This window comes from Eretmochelys imbricata, chromosome 11 (assembly GCF_965152235.1).
Source record: "Eretmochelys imbricata isolate rEreImb1 chromosome 11, rEreImb1.hap1, whole genome shotgun sequence".
NCBI classification, from domain to species: domain Eukaryota; kingdom Metazoa; phylum Chordata; order Testudines; family Cheloniidae; genus Eretmochelys; species Eretmochelys imbricata.
The window spans coordinates 38,576,568-38,600,478 of record NC_135582.1 but is presented as its reverse complement, the minus strand read 5'-3'; the positions used below and the strand labels follow the sequence as shown (position 1 = coordinate 38,600,478).

General features: G+C 42.2%; 2 protein-coding genes across 2 annotated transcripts in view; one reads left to right on the top strand and one right to left on the bottom strand.

The window, feature by feature from the left end:
• Positions 1-23,911, top strand: part of ABCB11 (ATP binding cassette subfamily B member 11) — a 69,924-nt gene that overhangs the window by 21,224 nt on the left and 24,789 nt on the right. Inside the window, exons 10-19 of the mRNA XM_077829603.1 lie at positions 480-593; positions 1,509-1,619; positions 4,752-4,877; positions 7,577-7,780; positions 11,517-11,687; positions 16,659-16,864; positions 17,435-17,466; positions 17,632-17,671; positions 19,401-19,533; positions 22,086-22,247. Coding sequence (XP_077685729.1) covers positions 480-593; positions 1,509-1,619; positions 4,752-4,877; positions 7,577-7,780; positions 11,517-11,687; positions 16,659-16,864; positions 17,435-17,466; positions 17,632-17,671; positions 19,401-19,533; positions 22,086-22,247 — 1,299 coding nt within the window. The remainder of the gene's footprint in view (positions 1-479; positions 594-1,508; positions 1,620-4,751; positions 4,878-7,576; positions 7,781-11,516; positions 11,688-16,658; positions 16,865-17,434; positions 17,467-17,631; positions 17,672-19,400; positions 19,534-22,085; positions 22,248-23,911) is intronic.
• On the bottom strand, positions 13,517-16,479 carry LOC144272332 (uncharacterized). Its single transcript, XM_077830332.1, has 2 exons — positions 16,466-16,479; positions 13,517-15,890 (listed from the first exon to the last, which is right to left on the bottom strand). The coding sequence occupies exons 1-2, from the start codon at positions 16,477-16,479 to the stop codon at positions 14,561-14,563; spliced, it is 1,344 nt and encodes a 447-aa protein (XP_077686458.1). The 3' UTR covers positions 13,517-14,560.

The following is a 23,911-nucleotide window of genomic DNA, read 5'->3' as shown; positions in this document are numbered from 1 at the left end:
AAAAGGGCCTGTACGCTGTCCCATCCCACCCTCACTCAGTTCAAGCACTGGCAGGTGGAGTATGGGTTCTGATGGATTAGGCACTACTGCTGTGGTTCACTTTTACATAGGGGGGAGGGGAAATCCTCTCAGTGGCAGGAACCTGCCTTTGTAGCAAGATTTGCAGGTCGGATACATATACAGCCATCGGTCCCACATTAACAACAACAGTACTTCAACCAAAGAGTATTTTAAAGCTGCTGATTGAGCATAATACCAAACAACACAATGCATTTAAAACTCCAAATACAGAGGGCACATCACCATTCTGTCCTATATGTTTTCAAACATTGGAGCATGAATCCTGCTTGCTAGCCCCAAACATGTCCAGAAGACTTAGGCCTTGTCTAGTTACCACCCAGGTTCTGTACCAGGTTGTTTTCTAAGCTCTAAGGAAAAAATTAACATAAAGCAGTTAATGTCTTCCCATGTTTTCTCAGGTTTTCTTTGGAGTCTTAATAGGTGCTTTAAGTCTTGGTCAGGCTTCTCCTTGTTTGGAGGCCTTTGCTACTGGCCGCGGGGCTGCAACAAACATCTTTGAGACGATAGATAAAGTAAGTACAGAATTCCTAAGCTCTGTCAGTCTGCTGTGAAAAATAGTTAAATAAGCCCCATGCAGGGTAGGCTTTTATTAACAGTGTAAATGAGTGAAATGAGGGTAATTAAGAAACAGCTGCCTGCACAAGAAAAAGACCTAGCTGCAATTTATAAAGAGGACATTGAATCGACATCTTTAAATGTTTTGTTTATGAATATTCAAGTTTTTACCAAACACTGATATTTCATGCTCAGGTCTTGTAAGTGCAGCTAATGATCAGTTACAAATTAAGGCTAAAGGCACAGAAGAAGGTCTTAATATTCATACTGTAGCCAAGCTCCAGGAAACACCCAGCACCAAATCTCCAGCTGATGTAAATGGATATAGCGTCATTGATGTCAATGGGCTATGCAGACTTGCACCAGATGAGGTGCTGTCTCCCAAAGCCTGTCTGTGTGTTTAGATGAGAACAGAAGTTTGTGTTTTTAATTGTTGTTATGCTGTCTTTATATATTATTTAACATGATTCTAATAGAAAGTGAACTTACTCATAATTATACCATTGTGTGCTGTGACTTTTCCTTGGATTTTTTACAATGACAAAGCCACAATATTTCTTATGCTTTGCTTTGACGCACACCCAGCCTTTCTAATGGATTATCCCAAGTGACGTAACAGACTGAGAGAGATGGCTGTGTGCCCCATGCAGACATCATTTCTCTTCCCAACTTTCCTCACCAGTGACAACCACATTGTCATTTTAGCTTAGAGTCTTATGCTCCTGTAGCAAAATCTGTTCTGCTTTGGAGTACAGCCCAGAGCTCTTCAAACTGAAATGTCATTGTTTTGTGTGTTGGAAGGAATACTGTATCTACTGCAGCAGTCTCGGTTGTTTAACACCAAATAAATAACATGACAAATTCTACTCTAGAAACCTACCATTGACTGCATGTCAGAAGAGGGCTACAAGCTGGATAAAATAAGAGGTGAAATTGAATTCCACAATGTAACATTCCATTACCCGTCCAGGCCAGAAGTAAAGGTGATTATTCATCATTCCTCTTTTGAATAATTTACGGTAACTAAATAGAATATATTGTTATGTCAGTAATCTATAAACTCCTATGTTATAACTTACTTTCCAAAAGCACAAGCCCTTTGTTTAAAAGTAGGCAATTAATTATTTTGGTATCAACAGTGTTAGAAGTTGTGTAGTTTTCTTTTCCAGTACATTCATGAGAATTCTTTTTTGTAGACTGTGAGCTCACAAAAATTCATCTGGGTTCATCTGCATATTGCTTCCCTTGAAATCATAGATTCATAGAAATGTAAGTCTGGAAGGGACCTCAGAAGGTCATCTAGTCTATCCTCCTATGCTGAAGCAGGACCAAGGAAATTTAGACCATCACTGACAGTTTGTTCATCCTGTTCTTAAAAACTGCCAATAATGGGGATTCCACAACCTCCCTTGGAAGCTTATTCCAGAGCTAAACTATCCTTATAGTTAGAAAGTTTTTCCTAACAGCTATTCTAAATCTCCCTTGCTGCAGATTAAGCCCATTACTTCTTGTCCTACCATCAGTGGACATGGAGAACAATTGATCAGTGTCCTCTTCATAACAGCCCTTAACATATGTGCAGACATAAGAACATAAGAATGGTCATACTGGGTCAGACCAAAGGTCCATCTAGCCCAGGATCCTGTCTTCCGCAGTGGCCAATTGCCAAGTGCCCCCAAGGGAATGAACAGAACAGGTAATCATCAAGTGATCCATCCCCTGTCGCCCATTCCCAGCTTCTGGCAAACAGAGGCTGGGGACACCATCCCTGCCTATCCTGGCTAATAGCCATTGATGGACCTATCCTCCATGAACTTCTCTAGTTCTTTTTTGAACCTTGTTATAGTTTTCGCCTTCACAACATCCTCTGGCAAAGGCTTGCTAGCAGGTCCCCCTCAGTCTTCTTTTCTCAAGGCTAAACATGCCCAGTGTTTTTAACCTTTCCTCAGAGGTTAGGTTTTCTAAAATGTTTATAATTTTCATTGCTTTCCTCTGGACTCTGTCCAATTTGGCCACATTTTTAATAAAACATGGTGCCCATAACTGGACACAGTACAGTTGCTGAGGCCTCACCAGAACTGAGTAGAGCAAGACAGTTGCCTCCTGTCTCATACATACAACATTCCTATTAATACACCCCACAATGATATTAGCCTTTTTTGCAACTGCATCACATTATTGATTTACATTCAATTTGTGATTTACAAATATAACCCCCAGATCCTTTCCACAATACCATTGTTAAGACAGTTATTCTCCATCTTGTACTTGTGCATTTGATTTTTGTTTCCTAAATGTAGACTTTGTACTTCTCTATATTGAATTTCATCTTGCTGATTTTAGACCAATTCTCCTATTCGTCAAGGTTGTTTTGAATTCTAATCCTGTCCCCCAATAAGCTTGAAACCCCTCCCAGCTTGGTGTCATCCACAAATTTTATAAGCATAGTCTCCACTTCATTATCCAAGTCATTCATGAAAATATTGAATAGTACCAGAACCAGGACTGACCCCTCTGGGACCCTGCAAGATACCTCCCCGAATTTGACAGTGAACAATTGATAACTACTCTTCAAGTATGGTCTTTCAGCCAGTTTTGCACCCACCTTATGGAATGGAAATCTAAACCACATTTCCCTAGTTTGCTTATGAGAATGTCATGTGTGTCAAAAGCTTTACTAAAAATCAAGATATATCATGTCCACCACTTCCTCCCATCCACTAGGCCATTAACCCTGTCAAAGAAGGAAATTAGGTAGGTTTGGCATGATGTGTTCTTGACAAATCCATGCTGGCTTTTCCTTATAACCCTATTATCCTCTAGGTGCTTACAAATGGATTCTTTAATCATTTGTTCCACTATCTTTCCAAATATTGAAGTTAGGCTGGCTGGTCAATAATTCCACAGGTCCTCTTTATCCCCTTTTGAAAGGTCGCTCTATGTGTGCCTTTCTCCAGAACTCACCCATTGTCCATGAGTGCTCAAAGATAATTGCTAATGGTTCCGTGATTGCTTCACTTAGTTGTTTAAGTACGGAAGTTGAATTTCATCATGCCCTGCTGACTGATCTATATGTAACTTATCTAAATAGTCTTTAACCTGTTCTTTCCCTATTCTGTCTTGCATCCTTCCCCCTTGTTGTTAATATTAATTAATAGTTAATATTAATTGTGCTGAATATCTGTTTATCATTAAGCTTTCTAGTGAAAACTGAAGCAAAATAGGCCTTAAACACCTCAACCGTCTTGACACCATCAGTTATTAGATCTCCTTCCTTGCTAAGCAGAGGACCTACACTTTCCTTCTTCCTGCTGTCTTGCTCCTAATGTATTTAAAGAATCTCTTCGTATTATCATTTATGCCCCCTGCTACGTGTAACTCATTTTTTGCCCTAGCCTTTCTGATTTTGTCCCTAGAGGCTTGTGCTGTTCTTTTGTACTTCTCCTTAGCAATTTGTCCATGTTTCCACTTTTTATTGGATTCCTTTTATTTTTCAGAGCTCCTTAATCAATTATACAGTTCTATAAATTTATGCAAAAATAGGCTAGAAGGTAGTAAAACAAAATGAGCGAAGAGATTTTATAATTTAATTCTTCCATTGTTCTGGGGAAGTGCCGTGCATTATACTGTAAAGTGCTAGGAAGAGGGAAAAGAACACTGACTGTATGTCTCTTGCTTCACTGCTGCTGTTACAAAGTCTGCTTGAAAAGAGTATTATTGGACAAACAAATAAATGCAGCCACTTCTAGACAGAGCAGCATATTAAGTATCATATTATTCTATACAGTATCTTTGGTGCAAACATAACATGTAGATTTTAGCAGGTACTCATAACGCATATACAGCAAATTCTCCTCTAGGGTGTATCCAACTCCTCTTCATTTCAGTGGGAGTCAGACATAACCAACAAAGATCAGAATTTGTCTGTATATCCTTCATGGAAAATAATGCTGTTAACGAACTGTAAAATCAAGCTTTTCAGTTTATTTAAAAATCCTTTGGTTCTCTTTTCCTGTCTTCATTTAAGTTGAAAGCAAAACATGACGATTTCCAGTCCATCTGCTTGGTTTCAGGAATGTTGTAGTTACAATAGATGGTCTCTCTTGTGCTTTCAGATTTTGGATAATCTTAGCATGGTTATTAAATCAGGGGAGACAACTGCTTTTGTTGGACCCAGTGGAGCTGGGAAAAGCACCACAGTGCAGCTCATCCAGCGGTTCTATGACCCTACTGAAGGCATGGTGAGTGTCTTACTCCAGCAGGGCTTCTCTAACCTTATTCACTTTAAAGGGTATCATCATTGTTACTCAAAGTTGGGAAGCAGGATTCTGGATTTTTTTAAAAATCCATTCCAAAGAACAGTGACTGAGGAAACGAGCAGGATGCTTTGTTTAGTTCTGTTCTGGAGTCTCCTGAACGATACAATCAGCAATATTTATGGGAAAGAAAAGAAGATTTTAGTGAGGACAAAAGTGGTTTCCCTACAAAATAAGAATTAAATGCTAAGCTTCAATGAGAACTTCACTTATGCATATAAAAGTCATATTTAGGCTAGGGAATCCAGAAGTGACAAACAGTTTTAAATCCTGAGAAATTTAGTCTTGAGCACTTAATCATTATCCTATAATTAAGGCTAAGTTTTTGTCACAGATATTTTTAGTAAAAGTCACCGACAGGTCTCGGGCAATAAAGAAAAATTCATGGAAGCCGATTACCTGTTGGTGACTTTTACTAAAAATACCCATGGCAAAATGGAGAGCTCAAGTTACTGGGTCCCCACTTAGTGGCTAGGCAGCTGCGGTGGGCCACTGGGAGCTCTGGGGGCCCCCTTCACCCGTGGGGGCTCGGCGCTGCGAGGTTCCCTGGTGCCTGTGGTGGCCAGGAGCTCCAGGGTCCCCCCTATGCCCTGCAGCTCCCAGCCACTGCAGGCTGAAGTCACGGAAGTCACTGGAAGTCACAGATTCCATGGAAAAAATCTTACCTATAATACTGTTACAGTATATGCTGAATGGATTGGCTATGTGTTATTACCAACAAAAAAATGTTTAATATATAAACATTCTTATTTCATTAACATTTGGCTCCATGGTATAAATTACATAAATGGTGCTCTGTAACGGAACTTAAAAGAGTCAAAGGATGAGTGAAGTATAAACCAATTCTCACTTGGAACCCATTTATATAAAAATCAGTCATATTATGGTGATCTTTTCATAATTTCCTCATGTCCTAGTCATGCTAATAATCAGCATATGCTATACTCATATCACACCTTTTATCTGAGGATCTGAAAGTGCTTTACAAACTGGAGCAGGATGAAAAACGGAGAAAAAATCCTGGAAAATTTCAAAGTAATTTTCATTTCTTTGGTTTCAAAAGAGAATGGATTTATGTTTGTTCAGTTATCTTTGTGAACATTTTTATCAAAAATGACTGGTTTTGAACATTTTCCTTTTCAAAATTTTTTCGTTTTCATTGTTCCTTTCCCCCTCCCTTTCTTTCCCTTTCCCCCTTTTTTCCTTCTTCTGTTTTGCCAGTGAAGCAAGGAGGGGGAGAAGGAAAACCAGGAAAGAGAACAGGGGGCAGAGAGGAAAATGTAGAACTGAAAAACAAACAAAAATAACCTAAATTTTCATTTTCTGGTTTTGTAAAAAAGAAAAAAAACACCCAGAACATTTTTTAAAATCCTTTTTATTTGCAAAAATTTCTATTTTCTAAAGTCCATTTCTCATCCCAAAAACAAATCAATTGAAATATTTCGACCAGCTCTATTACAAGCACTGATTAGCTCTCATAACCAACCCCTGAGATGTAGGTATAAGAAACTGAGGCAAATGAACTAAAATGTCAGTTTGGGGAAAAAAATTCATTCTGAATTAGGATGAAAAGTCAAATGTGAAATTTTTCATGGGAAGTGATTTATCTTTTGATTGTCATAGATTCACAGATTATAAAGCCGGGGGGACCACTGTGATCATAAAGTCTGGTCATAGGATTTCCCTGAATTAATTCCTGTTTGAGCATATTTTTGGCAAAATATCCAATCTTGATTAAAGATTTATATGATACAATATAGTAAACGTAATTGCTTACTTCCCTGAGGGGTGGGAAGCACTCGTCTTCTTGCCGAGTTGAGTCCAGTATTCTCATTATTTCTTTATATAGTTTTATTTTTGAATCTATAGTCTGAAGTCCAAATAAGGCTGGTTTTGATCTGTCTGGTACCAGAATTACTCTGGAGTAACTCCATTAGAGGCTGTAGAGTTACAGCAGTGTGAGATCAGCTGCTTTCATAGGCGCCAACGCCGTGGCTGGAGCACCCACCGGGAAAAATTAACTCAGCTCCCTGCCCCGCCCCAGCTCACCTCCCAGCTCACCTCCTCTCCCCGGAGTGTGCTGTGTCCCCGCTTCTCCCCCCAGCTCCCAGCGCTTGCCGCCGCGAAACAGCTGTATCACGGTGGCAAGCACTGGGAGGGAGGGAGGGGGAGGAGGCAGGGCCGGCTCCAGCGTTTTTACCTCCCCAAGCGGCAAAAAAAAAAAACACTTGCCACCAAACGGGAAGGTGGAATCCTGCCTGCCGAACACAGAGGTGGAGTGATGGTGCGGCCGCCGTATTGCCAGAGCCCGACGTCCTGCCGCCCCTTTACATTTGCCGCCCCAGGCACCTGCTTGGTTCGCTGGTGCCTGGAGCCGGCCCTGGGAGGAGCAGGAACGTAGCACGCTCTGGGAAGAGGCGGGGCCAGGGTGGGGGTTTGGAGAAGGACTCCAATGGGGCAGGGAGGGGGCAGAGTTTGGGGAAGGGGTTGGAATGGGGGGGCAGGGGCGGGAGGGGCGGGGCAGGGGTAGAGTCAGGGCGGGGTTGGGGGCGAGTACCCACCAGCACCGGAAAAAGTTGGCACCTATGGCTGCTTTTTCACTTTTAACTGGTGTTCTTCTGTAGGTTACCCTTGATGGCCATGACATTCGCTCCCTTAACATTCAGTGGTTGCGCTCACTGATTGGTATTGTTGAGCAAGAACCAGTCCTGTTTGCTACCACAATTGCAGAGAACATTCGCTATGGCCAAGATGATGCTAGTATGGAAGACATCATCAAAGCAGCCAAGGAAGCCAATGCCTACAACTTTATCATGGATCTGCCACTGGTAAATTTTGCCTGCTAAAGTATTTCATCAGAACTTGATGAATAGTGAGAAAATTCCTCTTCCTTTCTCTCTGCAACCATGATCAGGACTGGAGAATGGAAAACATACTACCTATCTTTCAAAAAGGGGAAAAAGAGGACCCAGGGAATTATAGACCAGTCAGCTTAACTTTGATACCTGAAAGAGATTGGAACAAATGATTAAACAATCAATTTGTAACCACCTATAGGATAATAGGGTTATCAGGAATAGCAAACGATGGATTTGTCAAGAACAAATCATGCCAAACCAACCTAATTTCCTTCTTTGACAATGTTATTGGCATAGTGGATGGGGGGCAAGCAGTGAACATGATATATTTTGATTTTTAGTAAGGCTTTTGACACAGTCCCACATGACATTCTCATAAGCAAACTAGGGAAATGTGGTTTGGATAAAATTACTATAATGTGGGTGCAAAACTGGTTGAAAGATCATACTAAAAAGTTGTTATGAATAGTTCCTTGTCAAACTGGGGAAAGGTATTTAGTTAGGTCCTGCAGGGGTCAGTCCTGCATCTGGTGCTATTCAATATTTTAATGAATAACTTAGATAATGGAGTGGAGAGCATGCTTATACAATTAGTGGATGACACCAAGCTGGGAGGGGTTGCAAGCACTTTGAGGGACAGGATTAGAATTCAAAACAACCTTAACAAATAGGAGAATTGGTCTGAAATCAACTAGATGAAATTCAATATAGACAAGTGCAAAGGAGCAATGGTCTCAAGTTGCAGTGGGGGAGGTCTAGGTTGGATATTAGGAAACACTATTTCACTAGCAGGGTGGTGAAGCACTGGAATGGGGTACCTAGGGTGGAATCTCCATCCTTAGAGGTTTTTAAGGCCTGGCTTGACAAAGCCCTGGCTGAGATGATTTAGTTGGTGTTGGTCCTGCTTTGAGCAGGGGGTTGCACTAGATGACCTCCTGAGGTCTCTTCCAACCCTAATCATCTATGATTCTAACTACATTTAAGAATTAAAAATCAAATGCACAATCACAAAATGGAGAATAAGTGGTTAGACAATAGTAGTGCTGAAAGGATTTGGGGGTTAGACTGGATCACAAATTGAATATGAATCAACAATATGATGCAGTTGCAAAAAAGACTAATATCACTGTGGGGTGTATTAACAGGAGTGTTGTATGTATGACATGGGAGGCAACTGTCTCACTCTCAGTTCTCGTGAGGCCTCAGCAGCAGTACTGTATCCAGTTATGGGCACCATGTTTTATTAAAGATGTGGCCAAATTGGACAGAGTCCAGAGGAAAGCAATGAAAATTAAAAACTTTTTAGAAAACCTGACCTCTGAGGAAAGGTTAAAAACACTGGGCATGTTTAGTCTTGAGAAAATGAAGACTGAGGTGGGACCTGATAGCAAGTCTGCAAATATGTTAAGGGCTGTTATGAAGAGGACACTGATCAATTGTTCTCCATGTCCACTGAAGGTAGTACAAGAAGTGATGGGCTTAATCTGCAGCAAGGGAGATTTAGGTTAGATAGTAATAAAACTTTCTAACTATAAGGATAGTTAAGCTCTTGAATAGGCTTCCAAGGGAGGTTGTGAAATCCCCATAACTGGAGGTTTTTAAGAACAGATGAGGCAAACACCTGTAAGGGATGGTCTAATTATAGTTGGTCTTGCCTCATCGGGGGAAAAAGGGTATAGACTAGATGACCTTTTGAGAACCCTTCCAGCCCTACAGTTCTGTGATTCTATGGGCAACCTGTTGAGTACTCAAATGGATGGGGAGAAAGCATAGAATGAATGAAAATAATAGAGTTACACACATTCCTTTGAAGTGACTAAATAAGGTGTACTACATGTATTTGGCCACATTTGGGAGCAAAGATGAATACACTCCCCAAGAAACATACACAGAACATTCAGTATCAGGGGAAATCTAGAACTACGTGGTAATAATCAATACATCAAAGAGAGGAAAGGCAGATTTTCACACTTCCCAGGTCTGGTTCTGCCCAGGCAAAAAGCTAGTTAGGATCCAGTCCTCGCACTCACCTAAATGTGTTTCTGAATAGTCTATGAAGAACCTTCCAGCTCCCCACCCTCCTATCCTAATACTATCTGTCATATGGAGGTTCCTCTGCCCCTTAATCCCAACCTCCTAGAGCTGTTGGTTCATCAGGCCCAGTAACCTCTGTGCCCCTAGCTCATATTAATTGGCACGTTAGTCCTTACGGATATTATTTAAGTATCTGACTGGCCTAAACTGATTCCTGGACAGAGTTAAAATAGATTCCTTTTGGCCAGGGTTAAAATACAACTAATTTGCTCAGAGGCAAACATTTTATCATCCCAAGCTGCTTTCCTAGGTTCCCAGGTGAAGTAGATAGGCCACGTTAGAAAGACTGTAATACACACACAGCTTGCAGTGTCCTTGGCAGTAGAGAAAAGGCAGAATTTGGTTATAAGTGAATATATGGTGTGACAGGGTTGGGCCAGATGGCTATAGGAGAGTAATAGAAGGCAGATATAGTAGCCCCAGGCTAAGTAGGTCCCTTTTCCCTGGGTAAAGAAACAGGGAAGGTTCCAGAACAATCAGGAACCTTCTGGAGATAATTAAGACAGGCTGATTAGAACACCTGCAGCCAATCAAGAAGCTGCTAGAATCAATTAAGGCAGGCTAATCAGGGCACCTGGGTTTTAAAAAGGAGCTCACTTCAGTTTGTGGTGTGTGTGTGAGGAGCTGGGAGCAAGAGGCACTAGGAGCTGAGAGTGAGAACGCAGACAGTTGGAGAACTGAGGTGTACAAGCATTTCAGTCACAAGTAGGAAAGTCCTATGGTGAGGATAAAGAAGGTGTTGGGAGGAGGCCATGGGGAAGTAGCCCAGGGAGTTGTAGCTGTCGCACAGCTGTTCCAGGAGGCACTCTAGACAGCTGCAATCCACAGGGCCCTGGGCTGGAACCCGGAGTAGAGGGTGGGCCCGGGTTCCCCCCAAATCCTTCCAGCTCCTGGTCAGACACAGGAGGAGTCGACCTGGACTGTGAATTCAGAAAAACGGCCAAGCTGAGGGCTGCCGTGAAGCTCCAAGGAGAGCAAATCTGCCAATAAGCACAAGACCCACCAAGGTAGAGCAGGAACTTTGTCACAATGGAGATTCTACGCTGGGGCTATAGGACATAGACAAGGCCATATCTGGCTCTCTAGCTCCCAAACTAACTCCACACAAGCTGTGCAGTCACCTAAATCCTGACCTGGACTAAAGAGCGCCCGTGTGCCTGACATTGCTACACTACAGTGATCATCATGAGTCATCTAAGGCCACATGGGTCCCTTCCATCTACAGACAAGCCCAAACTGCTGGAATGTTAGCTGGTGAGCTGCCCACTGGGGAGGGAGAGATGGGTGATTTTCCCCCATGGTGCAGTTCTTGCTGATTGAATTATGCTGGGTCAAAATGAACCTTAAGTTTTATCTGAGTATATAAGTTTGGTTTAGGACTGGTACACATGAGAAGCCCAGTTTGGGAAGAAAAGATTTGTTAAATATGGAGGAGTCTGCTCTACAGTTCTATGAAGGATCTAGAACCCTGCCACACTGTACTTGTCTTCCAAAGGTTGTTATTCATTTTGGGCCTGCTCCCATGGAAATCTGTGAGAGATTTTTACTATTGACATCAATGAGAGCAGAATAGAATTCTTTGTTAATTATTCAATTTTTCCCTTCCACCCAGCAATTTGACACCCTTGTTGGAGAGGGTGGAGGCCAGATGAGTGGAGGTCAGAAACAAAGGATAGCTATTGCTCGAGCCCTTGTCCGAAACCCTAAAATCCTGCTACTAGATATGGCCACGTCAGCATTGGACAATGAAAGTGAAGCTATTGTCCAAGAAGCACTTCATAAGGTTTGCTATGTTATATCTGTAATCAGTATTAACGGGACAGAAATACATTTTCAAAGCATTGTGTGGAAGATACTTTTGTACTGTTATAAACTATTGTTTGACCTTTTTTAAAGAATCTCAGCGGTGACAGAGAATTGCTGTTAACATTTTCAATCTAGCTGAAACATTAAAAAAAATTTGTAGAGCTGTCGATAAAAGTTCTATTAATCCTTTACATTAAAGTTCCAAAATGGGCATTTGAAATTATACACAATAAGAAAGATTTTATATAAATGAGAGCTGATAGTCATTGTGCACAGTCTATCAATATGAAAGTCCACAATGTAGCTTTTCTATGGATTTCAGTGGTTGACTATTTTGGAATCAAAATGTGAACATTCATATTTTGAGCTTATATTTCAAAAACCTTTTGCTCAGAAATGCTCCTATTTTTTCCTCAGAAATCAGCTTGATCGTGGGGGGTCCATTTATGAGTGAAAAATTCATGCAATGAGATAAAAATTTTGGCAAAATGGGTCTAACTTAGCATTTGTAGCAAAGTGAAATAACTCAGATTTTAAGTAATTTTGTTTTTCATTATGAATATAAAAAACCTTTTGCCATGAACAAACTATGATCTCTTTTTGTAAACAGAGGCCAAAATTTTCAAACTTGGTTGCTTAATGTCCAAGGTCTGCTGTGCTGAAGGGGTCACTGAATATCCTCAATGGTTCATGGCCTATAGAGGTCTCAGGAAACTTCACATAAACTTAGGGATTTTTTTTCACAGATCAGATGGCATTTCTTCTCACGAACAACATGGTTGCAATGGATTATCTGAACAAATGTTATCTGTTCCCTTTGTTTGGTCAGGGAACAATGTATCTGTGGGAATGGTGCATTCAGAGCAAGGTAACCATGTCTGCAGAGCATCTGTCAAGTGCCAAACACACTACTGCCTATGATCTGAGTCAGAAAGGGGTGGATCAGTGTGATCAGTCACTCAGGCCCTCATTGCATATCTGATTTCTGCCGAGTGAGGTTACCTGGACTTGGACTTGTTTTAACTTGTAGCAAACAGTTGTGTGAGACTTTGGTCCATGACAGGCAAGGACCCAAGATGCTATCAGATGCTTCTTTCACACTAGAGTTAAGGCTTCCTCTCTGCCTTTTTCTTCATTTTGTTTAATACCCTAGCAATTAAGTGCAAGGCCAGGGTGAACTCTGTTGCTTGGACAGGAGCCTGGCAAACTTGCTTTTCAGCTCTGCGGGCTCTTTCCAGGGAACAACCTTGCATTCTTCCCCTAAGCCAAGATCTTTTGCCCCAGCAGGGAGATTGGGTAGTGCACCCAAACATCCAGGGCACCTAGGTCAAGATGACACTTCTTCCAGAGAGCAAATACAATGCTGCTAGAGTCCAGAAAGTCTCCACAGGGGAAATAATTATGTTTCCAAGCAGACTGTTTAAGAAACTCATCCAAAACAAATATTTTGATCCATTCTCTTGTCCAATTTTGGCTGCCTTTAATCTCTGATGTCTTACGTATAATAAGATTTCATAGATATTAAGGTCAGAAGGGACCATTATGATCATCTAGTCTGACCTCCTGCACAAGCAGGCCACCGAATCTCACCCACCCACTCCTGCAATAAACCTCTCACCTATGTCTGAACTATTGAAGTCCTCAAATCATGGTTTAAAGACTTCAAGGTGCAGAGAATCCTCCAGCAAGTGACCCGTGTCCCATGCTGCAGAGGAAGGTGAAAAACCCCCAGAGCCTCTTCCAATCTGCCCTGGAGGAAAATTCCTTCCTGACCCCAAATATGGCGATCAGCTGAACCCTAAGCATGTGGGCAAGACTCACCAGCCAGATACCCAGGAAAGAATTCTCTGTAGTAACTCAGATCCCATCCCATCTAACATTCCATCACAGGGCATTGGGCCTATTTACCATGAATAGTTAAAGATCAATTAATTGCCAAAATCATGTTATCCCAGCATACCATCTCCTCCATAAACTTATCAAGTTTAATCTTGAAGCCAAATAGGTCTTTTGCCCCAACTGCTTCCCTTGGAAGGCTGTTCCAGAACTTCACTCCTCTGATGGTTAGAAACCTTTGTCTAATTTCAAGTCTAAACTTCCTGATTGCCAGTTTATATCCATTTATTCTTGTGTCCACATTTGAGCTCTCACTGAAGCTTTTCCCACAGTGCAGGCACTTACAGGTTTTATCTCCTGTGTGTGTTCTCAGATGTGAAATGATTAAAGCTTGTCCCACAATCCAAGTATTTATAGGGTTCTTCTCCTCTATGGGTTCTCTGATGTATAATAAGGGCTGATGGTGCATTGAAACTTTTCTCACACTGCAGGCATTTTTAGGGTCTCTCCCGCATATGGATTCTCCCATGGTTAATAAGGCCCGAGTGCTGAATGAAGCTTTTACCTCAGTCCAAGCATTTATAGGGTCTCTCTCCTGCATGGTTTCTCTCACGGTTAATTAAGACTTGAGCAATAAATGAAGCTCTTCCTGAAGTACAGGCATTTATAGCAGGGTTTCTCAAACTGGGGTCCAGGGGTCCGTAAGGGTACTCCAGTGGGTCAACGAGTCATGTCCGGGGATGCTGTCCCCGCTGATCAACTCCTCCCCCTCCCTCCCAGTCACTCCTGCATGCCTCAAAACAGCTGTTCAGCAGTGTGCAGGAGGCACTGGGCAGGAGAGGGAGGAGTGGGGACAGAGTGCGCTTGGGGGAGGAGGCAGAAAGAGGCAGGGAAGAGGAGGGGCAGGGGTGGGGGCTTGGGAGAAGGGGTGGAGTGGGATCGGAGCCTGTGGCTGAGCAGTGGGCTTGCGGGGGTCCTTGAAAATTTTTCAATTAAAGGGGGGTCCTCGGGTTGTTAAAGTTTGAGAACCACAGATTTATAGGGTTTCTCACCAGTGTGGAGTCTCCCATGTCTAATAAGATGTGCCTTCCGACTGAAGCTTTTCCCACAGTCCAAACACTTATAGGGTCTCTCTCCAGTGTGCAGTCTCCTAAGAGCAGTAAGATTTGAGCTCCGACTGAAGCTTTTCCCACAGTCCAAGCATTTATAGGGTCTCTCTCCTGTGTGGGTTCTCTCATGGCTAATAAGGCCTGAGCGCTGATTGAAGCTCTTCCCACAGTCCAAGCGTTTATAGGAGTTCTTGCTCATGTGAATTCTACCATGGTTAATAAGGCCTGAGCGCTGACTGAAGCTCTTCCCACAGTCCAAGCATTTATAGGGTTTCTCTCCAGTGTGGATTATCCTATGGCTAATAAGATTTGAGCTTCGACTGAAGCTTTCCCCACAGTCTAAGCATTTATAGGGGTTCTCTCCAGTGTGGATTATCCTATGGCTAATGAGGCCTGAGCGCTGACTGAAGCTCTTCCCACAGTCCAAGCATTTAAAGGGTTTCTCTCCAGTGTGGATTATCCTATGGCTAATAAGATTTGAGCTCCGACTGAAGCTCTTCCCACAGTCCAAGCATTTATAGGGTTTCTCTCCAGTGTGGATTATCCTATGGCTAATAAGATTTGAGCTCCGACTGAAGCTTTTCCCACAGTCTAAGCATTTATAAAGTCTCTCTCCCATGTGGATTCTCCCATGTCTAGTAAGATTTGAGCGATGACTGAAGCTTTTCCCACAGTCCAAGCATTTATAGGGGTTCTCTTCCATGTGGACTCCGCCATGGTTAATAAGGCCTGAGCGCTGACTGAAGCTCTTCCCACAGTCCAAGCATTTATAGGGTTTCTCTCCAGTGTGGATTATCCTATGGCTAATAAGATTTGAGCTCCGACTGAAGCTTTTCTCACAGTCTAAGCATTTATAAAGTCTCTCTCCAGTGTGGATTCTCCCATGTCTAGTAAGATTTGAGCGATGACTGAAGCTTTTCCCACAGTCCAAGCATTTATAGGCGTTCTTTTCATTCTCATTTGTCTGCTGAATTGTGGTTTTTTTGGGATCCTTGCCTCCTTCCCCACATTCAATAGATTCATACACTTTATTCCTTTGGCAGTTTCCCAGCTTCCTCTCTGACCTGTGCCAATTACTCCAGGCTTTTCTCTGTTCCAAGCACTGGGAAAAATTCCCTTCACCTTGTCTCAATAAGGTCCCCTGCAGTTCCACTTGTTCAGGACATTCCTGCAGTGGATTCTCGTCCTCGTTCTCATTCATTGTCTCATCACCGTATAAGAAGGTGAAGGGGTTGCTCACCAAGGTAACTCTTGCTCTCTGATTATACTGGTTCTCCAGTGCCTCATGGACCCTCCTTCTTCTTCTTCTCTACTTCAGAGCTCACGTTCCAAAGTTTCTGGAGTTAGAGAGAAACTGAGGGACAGTTTGAAGAGGCATGTTATTTACATCTTTGATCAGTGGAATATAAGGGTCTAGGGAGCTGAGTGTGACCCCTAACTGCTTAAAGTTTTGTGGTGCACAGATATTATGGTGATGCAAACCCTTTACACACCCAGATAGATTGACTGTATGCTAGGCACATGGTTCCTACAGAGTGGTTCTGAGGAGGCAATAAATTCACAGAGCATGAGTTACCTTGATAAGTGATCCCTTTTCACTGATTGCATGATCATTCTTGAAATCAGAGAGTTCTTGTCAGTTTCCATATGCACCTCAGCTCCAGCTTAATTTTACTTTAAAAGCCTTGAACCTTTTAATTACCATTCAAATGAGCATCCATTACCCTTAGATGTCGTATCTTTGGTAATAATTATTTACATAGCACTGCAAATGTATGTGGTGCTCTATAATACGTTCAGAAGCACTTACAGTCCAAGGGCCATGTCCTGAGACATGCTGAGGTCAGTGGGAGAGATTGGTGCTCAGCAGGGGCTTGATCCAAAGCCTATTTAAGTCAGTTTTTTACTTATGGATCATGCTCCAGGTGCTCAGCTCAGCATCTCTCGGGATATCAGGTTGCTACCCTAATAATAACATTGTTTCTCCTCTCTCCCTCTCTCAGGCTCGCCTTGGACGCACTGCAATCTCCATAGCTCATCGTCTGTCCACAGTCAAAGCCGCTGATGTCATCATTGGGTTTGAGCATGGAAGGGCGGTCGAGAGAGGAACACATGAGGAGCTACTGGAAAGGAAAGGGGTTTATTTCACACTGGTGACCTTGCAGAGCCAAGGAGACAAGGCACTTACTGAAACAGCAGTGGAAAGCAAGTGTTTTATTTTGTTTTTATGAAGTTAAGTTAAATCCCACAGAACACAGAGCATCCATAGATTCCTTTATCAGTGTTAGTTGATTGTTCCCCTTTGGTTTTTCTCAAGGCTGAATTTTAGCGTCCATAAAAGTGATATATCGATAGCACTGGTCAGAATGTGTTTTTTGCACATTTGTGCTGAGCAACCTTCCTCATACAGATCTGTCAGCATATACCATTTTTGACCCGCAATACACTGGCATTTTATTGACAGTTTGGCCATGTTGTATTAGAAAAACAGACAAATTATGGAGTATGCCAAGACCACCCTATTTGTTTTACTAGTGATCTGAGGCAGAAGTAAAAAGCTAATATAATGACCTGTTGTACTGCTATGAAACAATAGACTGTGATCATCTTTGAGGATGAAAGCATTTCCTGCCACTTAACAACTTGTAGTACCAAAATGTTGAAACACCCTTACTAGCCACACCCACAGTTTCAAAATACGATTGTCATGGGGTTCATATTAAATTTACCTAACTTTACTATGTCAAATAAATTAATATAAAATGTATAGTATTCTAAGGCATAGTGGCAAAGATGAATTGCATTCCTTTTGTTAATGTAATCTACAAAATATTCCAGCTATGAATTGGAGACATTTTTTTGTTTTGCAAATAAACAATTGGTTTAGCTCAATTTTAATACAAACTAAGGAGCTTCTAACATTATATTTTACAATTGCAGGAAATAACTTGCTTGCTATGCCAAACCTTAAGAAAGTCCAGTCTTTTAGCCGTGGGAGCTATCAAGGAAGCTTCCGGTAAGCCTTTAAAACACTGACACCTCTTGATACATTTCCAGACGTTTGTATTCTTTGGTGACTTCCTAAATCACATGATGCTGAGGCTGCACTGCCTTGGATGGTGCAGAACAGGGTGAGAGAATGCTGCAAACACCTTCACTAAAGCACATAGAGGCATAGCAGGTGTGGAAATGTATAGACTGCATACTAAGACATCCAAGCCCATGAAGTCAATGAAACGACTCCTACATTTAGTCTCTCTCCACTCTATGTGCACTCTAATCTTATGGCCTCCTGCTCAAAGGGTGTAGGATTTGGGTGAAAACTGGGGGTGGCCATAGGTGGATTGTCTTATAGTTCTTAGGGCTCCCTGCTAAGGCACAAAATGACCATCAGGCAAGACAAGTTTTACTCCTGCTTTACAACAGTACATGAGGCTGGGAATTAGCACTTGCATCTATTCACATTAATAGCTTACTCTCTTGCACTCATACAGCAGACCTTGGTTTATGCAAGTGCAGGATCAGGGGCTTTAATTTGTGTAGCCATTTATGTTGACTATACAAGCCTTCTCATTCATCTTATACTATACTGACTGATGAAGATGGCCACTGTGTTGAAGATATAAGACCAAACCCTGCCCTGTGTTGCATAGGTAGTGGAAGATGGTATCCAGTACCTCTTCATCCCACACTGAAGGCAGTCAGGATTCTGGCATAATGTTTTCATATTTATGTACGATGTCCATGCATATATTCATATGCGTACTCTAGTTAAATCAGTCCAATAACGTGGAAAAAATTACTTGCTGTGGAATGTATTGATACATTTGAGGAATCTTGACATTCTGTCTGAGAAGATACATCTTACTGTTAACACACAAGGGCATTTTTGTTACCAGTTCTACCCAGGATCAAGCATTAAAGATTATAATCAATGGGCCAGATCCTGAGTGGAGCAGCCAGCCCCAGATGCCATTCACCTTAATGGGAGTTGCGGGTACTCATCTGATAATTTAGAAATAGATTACAAAGAAACCAATACTCCTCTCTTCTGCATTGCTATCGAAACATTTATGAAAAATGACAGCAGGGTCTGCTTGGATTTCACAACTCACTTCTGTCTCTGTCAAATCCTCTTTCTATACAACAAATTTTGTTTACTTTAGACAGGGATGATTCAGACGACACTGCCAAAGTAGCAGTTGTAGACTGGGGCACCCTACTGTCACGGATAGGTGGAAAATTACAGTATGCTGTTGAGTGCTCATGCTCCAGTACTGTGCCTGTGGAGTACAGCTACTGTGTAGTGACTGAGGGCCCTGTGGTGAAACTGACTAGAGTACCTTGCAGGCGCAGAATACCTCCACTTTTCTGTGGCGTTGGCAAACGTATTGCAAGTTTAACAGGAAACACCCAACCACTATTTCCCTAATTTCCCCATAAATACAAGCTGGAGTTTTAGATCTAAGAGAACAAGGTGCAGTATATGAACCTGAATAGAAGTATCTATGTCTGTTGTGGAATTCCTCCTTCCCATAGTTTAGGAGACTGAGGAAGATGGCAGCATGAAAGGCAATTTTAGGCCTTTGCAGTCATAGAGTTTGCAGGAGTTGTCAGCTTTCCTTCAACAAGCTCTGATTTCAGGCTCTGATATAAGCCAGGATAAAAACTGACCCAGTCTTCAAAACACATATTGTGTCATTCAGCCCATGAAGAACAGACCTTCTCACCTTTCTGTTTCACAGAGCTTCAGTTCGACAGCGTTCCAGGTCTCAGCTCTCTAATGTAGTACCAAGCCATCCATTATTAGTCACTGCAGACCAGTCAGACGCTGTGTATCGAAAGTATCAATATGAAGAAGGCACATCTACACAAAAGGTCAGACATCATCATTCATTATTAGATTGCTGATAGATAAAGCATGTTTTTACATCTTTTGGCCCTGATAATAATATACAGATAAGTATTTCTGTTATAGGTGGTTGTTGGTAGATATAGCATCTTGCATGTATCCTTTTTTATATTTAAACAAAGATATTACTCCAGGCCTCTACTCTCTCTGCGGTAAGTGCTGCATTGGATGGCACCTAGTACGTATATAGCCACATGCAAAGCCTAACACAGAGTAAGTCTGGCGATCTGGCTGTAGGTGAGGTTGAAGTGAACATATAAAAGCAGGTACAGGTTACATGAGGGGAAATGCTCATTTTGTGGAGTATAACAGTTGCTCAGAGGTAGAAATTGCACTGTTTGTTCATTATGGAGCAAGTACCCAATATCCTCTGTGGATACGTGGTAGTCCTTAGACAGTGTAACTGGGGCTTCATTCTGAGACCACTGAAGTAAATGGGAAAGTCTTGGTGACATCACTGGGCTTTGGGTCGGTCTCCTGGTGTGGTTCAGCTGCATGGAGGATCAGGGCAGGATGCCTTAAAATGGCCAGTTCAGAACTAACTGTTCAGGAATATGCACAGCGGTGATTTACAACCCGCCCTGAAGCTGCCAGCATCAATTCCAAGCACTTCATCAGCTCTGTATAGGGCAGTGTGGGAAGTGGCACTGTTGCTCCCAGCACCGTGCCAGGGTAAACAGAGGACTCCAGTCATCAGGGCTCTCGCACCTTTGGCTTTCACCAACCCCATAGGAAAAAGGAAAAAACAGAACATTCGTCTACCCCTCCTCCCTTGTATTTCTGGTGAAAAGATTTGCAAAAAGGTCCATTTCCAGTAAACTGAGCTGAAATAAATGAGCAGGGCTCAGCACAGTAAGTGTTGTAATAGCCATTCTCTCCTAAATCAAAGAATAAGGTAGGGAATCATTTGATGATGAATCTTCTGCACTTACTAGGAGTAATTATGAGCATTCTTGCACCTGGCGTGCAGACAATTCACATAATGTGAGGTGAAATTAGTGTATAACTCTGAGGCCTCCTTTTTGTTCTAATTGTAATGTATGCCTATTCATCCCCCACACAGTGTCTACTCAATGCCTACAACCACAGTGTTTTGAAATACTACTTAAGAATTTGCCATGAACAATACAATAAGTGACCTTGAGAGGAAATAATTTGAGGGCTCTGTAATGGCTCTTGCAGCCCTAGTGTTCTGGAGGAAGGAGAAAGTGAACTGCCTGAACGGCGGTGGCTGGAAGCATAATGCCAGCATAGGGAAGCAGCAAGAGTAAAGATCTTCTTGACCCCGGGTGTAACTCCACTGGAGTCAGGGAAGTTACCCCAGGGATACATGTCCCATTGTCTCCTGACATATTGGAGGGAATGTGTTCTGAGGCACACCTGTGACAGCAGGCCCCACCAGGGAGCACAAGGCACTCTTATTAGGGCTGTTTCCTGTGCAAGGATAATGGAAAGAAAGTGGCTCCCTCTCTGCACTTTTTCTTATGGCCACTGAAGCCCTAAGTGTGGCAATTATATAATTAAGAGGCATGCCAACATTCTACTATTGAGTAAGGATTTTACTACCAGTGAGTGGCAGAGAGAGATTCCTATAAAGCCTTTTAAATACCAGTTTGAAAGAAAATGTATACCATAGAAATGAAGTGTCTGTGTTCATTTTAATACTTCCCAAAAGAATTTCAGCTTGTTTTTCAACCTTTCCATCATGATATTTCTCTAAAAAGCCTAGGCCTCTCTTGAGCACTGAATTCTACGAAACCATGTGGAAGTTTCAATCCAGATCTATGAGTGGATGGCTCAGCTGGGAGCACACAGGTTTTCTGTACCTCCCTCTTGGCTCTGCTTTCAGAACTAGGAAAACCTAGGACCACCATTGCCTAGGCCTTCTGGCTCGGTCACATTTGCTCATAATACAAGTTGTAGCTGAGAGAGAGACAGTTATCTGGTGATCTGAATACAGAGAGTATAATTATGCTCCCAAGAACAATGGGAGCCCCTGTGTGTGGCTCTTACTAACTTCCACACAGTAGTAGGAGGTGAGCTGCCTCTCTGGCACTGTCCCTTCCCCTTCTAGGCCCGAACAGAAGACTCTCCATAGAGTCAGGGTTTCCACAGGTTATGGGGACTGTGCAGGCTGGGGCTGGGAGTGGAGGCTTAGTGATAGGGGGTATAGGGGCTACACTTCATTCCAGCACCAGCCACTCAAATATTGCCCGGGAAATACACTCTGTGTATGGTGTGGGGGTGTTGATTGTCAGCCTGCTCAGAAGCAACACGACTATGATGCCACTCTAATAAAAACACAATTTAAAAAAAAATCTGAGCATGGTGAAGTAGCATGCTGAAGCTATAGTGCCTGGAAATTATCTGCAGATGTGCAGTGCACAGGTCTGAGCAGGATCACATGAGCCGTGAAGTGGAGCTTACTAAAGGAACCCTAATGTGGGGAGATGAATCTCTGATCGGTGTCATTGAGGGAATGTTTATGCTTCATAAATCAAATATATTTTGTTAGCAGACATTTGAGGAGGAAGAAGAGGAAGTGGAGCCTGCACCAGTCACCAGGATTTTGAAATACAATGCTCCTGAGTGGCCTTATATGTTGTTTGGATCTGCTGGCGCAGCTATGAATGGGGCAGTCAATCCACTCTATGCTCTATTATTCAGTCAGATTCTTGCGGTAAGTCATGCTAATATTTTAAAATTCATCAGTAGGGTTGGTTATTACTCTTACACCTTTAGAGCTTATAGCAGGCAAGAGTGGATGAACAAATGGAGACAGGAACTACTAAATGCTAATCTCAGTGCTGACATTGTCATCTTGGGCGAGTCTTTTAACCTCTCTGCCTTATCTTCTGAGTCAGGCAAGTGGGGATAATCCTTCTTACCTACCTGAGCAGGGTGATCTGATGAGGAAGAACCTGTTCCTGCTCTAGTCTATTGTACATAGCTTCGTATGCCACTCCCATCACCATAGTATTTAATCAACTTTGCAGAAGCATGTTACGCAATGTGACTAACATCTGTCAAGTGTGGTGCCTTCTTTCTGTCAGCCTCTCCCTAAGGGGAAAAAAGTGTGTGTGCAGTGTAACATAATGTGTTGGTATCTTGGGGTGTTTTGTATCAGTATATTCTGCTCTGTGCTCGCATAAGAGGTGGCATAGTCAGAGAAGTGTGTCTTACACTTGGAACAGGAGATGGTGAGGTTTGTTATGGTTTCTGCAGGAGTTTGTTCCACAGCCTTGGACCGACCCCCAAGAAAGCTCTATCTCCTGCTCAGATGAGCTTTACCTAATTAATTAGGGCATGATTCATGGTCTTTCTGAAGTATATGAAAATCCTGCTATTGACTTCAATAAGACGATGATTCAGGCTCTAATTTATTTGTTCATGTTTCTGTATGTGGAAACTGTTAGTGTTAATTGAATTGTTTCAAATACCATTTTTTTCAGGTAAAATGAAAAAAATGTGAGAAAAATATCTACAACAAAATATTATTTCCCTTTTTAATTGTTTTTTAATCTGTCCTTTACTCTCAGCAGGAATTCACCTGTTACATGAATGTACTAACAGAGACAGGACCCAGGACTCTTGGCTTACTTAGCATCCATTCAGTGAAGATCACAGCTAATACAAATTCCTGTCTAGAAAATATATTACTGGGAAAATGGGGCCCAATCCCTGCTAAACCGTACCTATCTGTGTAGTTCCACAGTTCTCCTCCCATGGAAAATCAATGGTTTTCAGGATCAGGCCTATATTTTGACCACAAGTGTCAAAATGTAATAGAATATAGAGCAAAATTAAAACACATCAGAATATGAAAATACCTTAAGGCTCTGGGCCTGAGCTTTTCCTGCAAGGTAGAGAGCACCTTGATCTCCCTGGATGAATTCCTCATCTATAAGGATTGGGTCCAATGGGAGCTGAAAATGCTCAGCACTTTGCATCCTTGAAGAATTAGGCCCCAAATGAGATACTTTAACAACCAACAGCCATGCTTTATTATCCATAGCCCTAAAATGTTTTTGCTGTTTTAGTGCAGGGCCAGGCAGACAGCCTGCTAATAGATGGAGCACACACCCTTCTCCAAGCGCTGTATGAATATCCTCACTGATGATGGTGATAGGCATGTTGGCTTGTGCTGGAGGAGAAATAAACTCAGGGAAGGGGGAGAAAACACATTTGTGAGTAGAAGAAGCCAAATCTAGGAGAAAGAGAGAAATGTTATTTGGAAAGTTCTCAGATGTTGCTATAAAAATAGACTGAGATTAAAAGAAATGAATCATAAAAAATAAAAGTGCCAGACAATATATTTAGAAAGAAGCCAGTTCATGAGTGCAG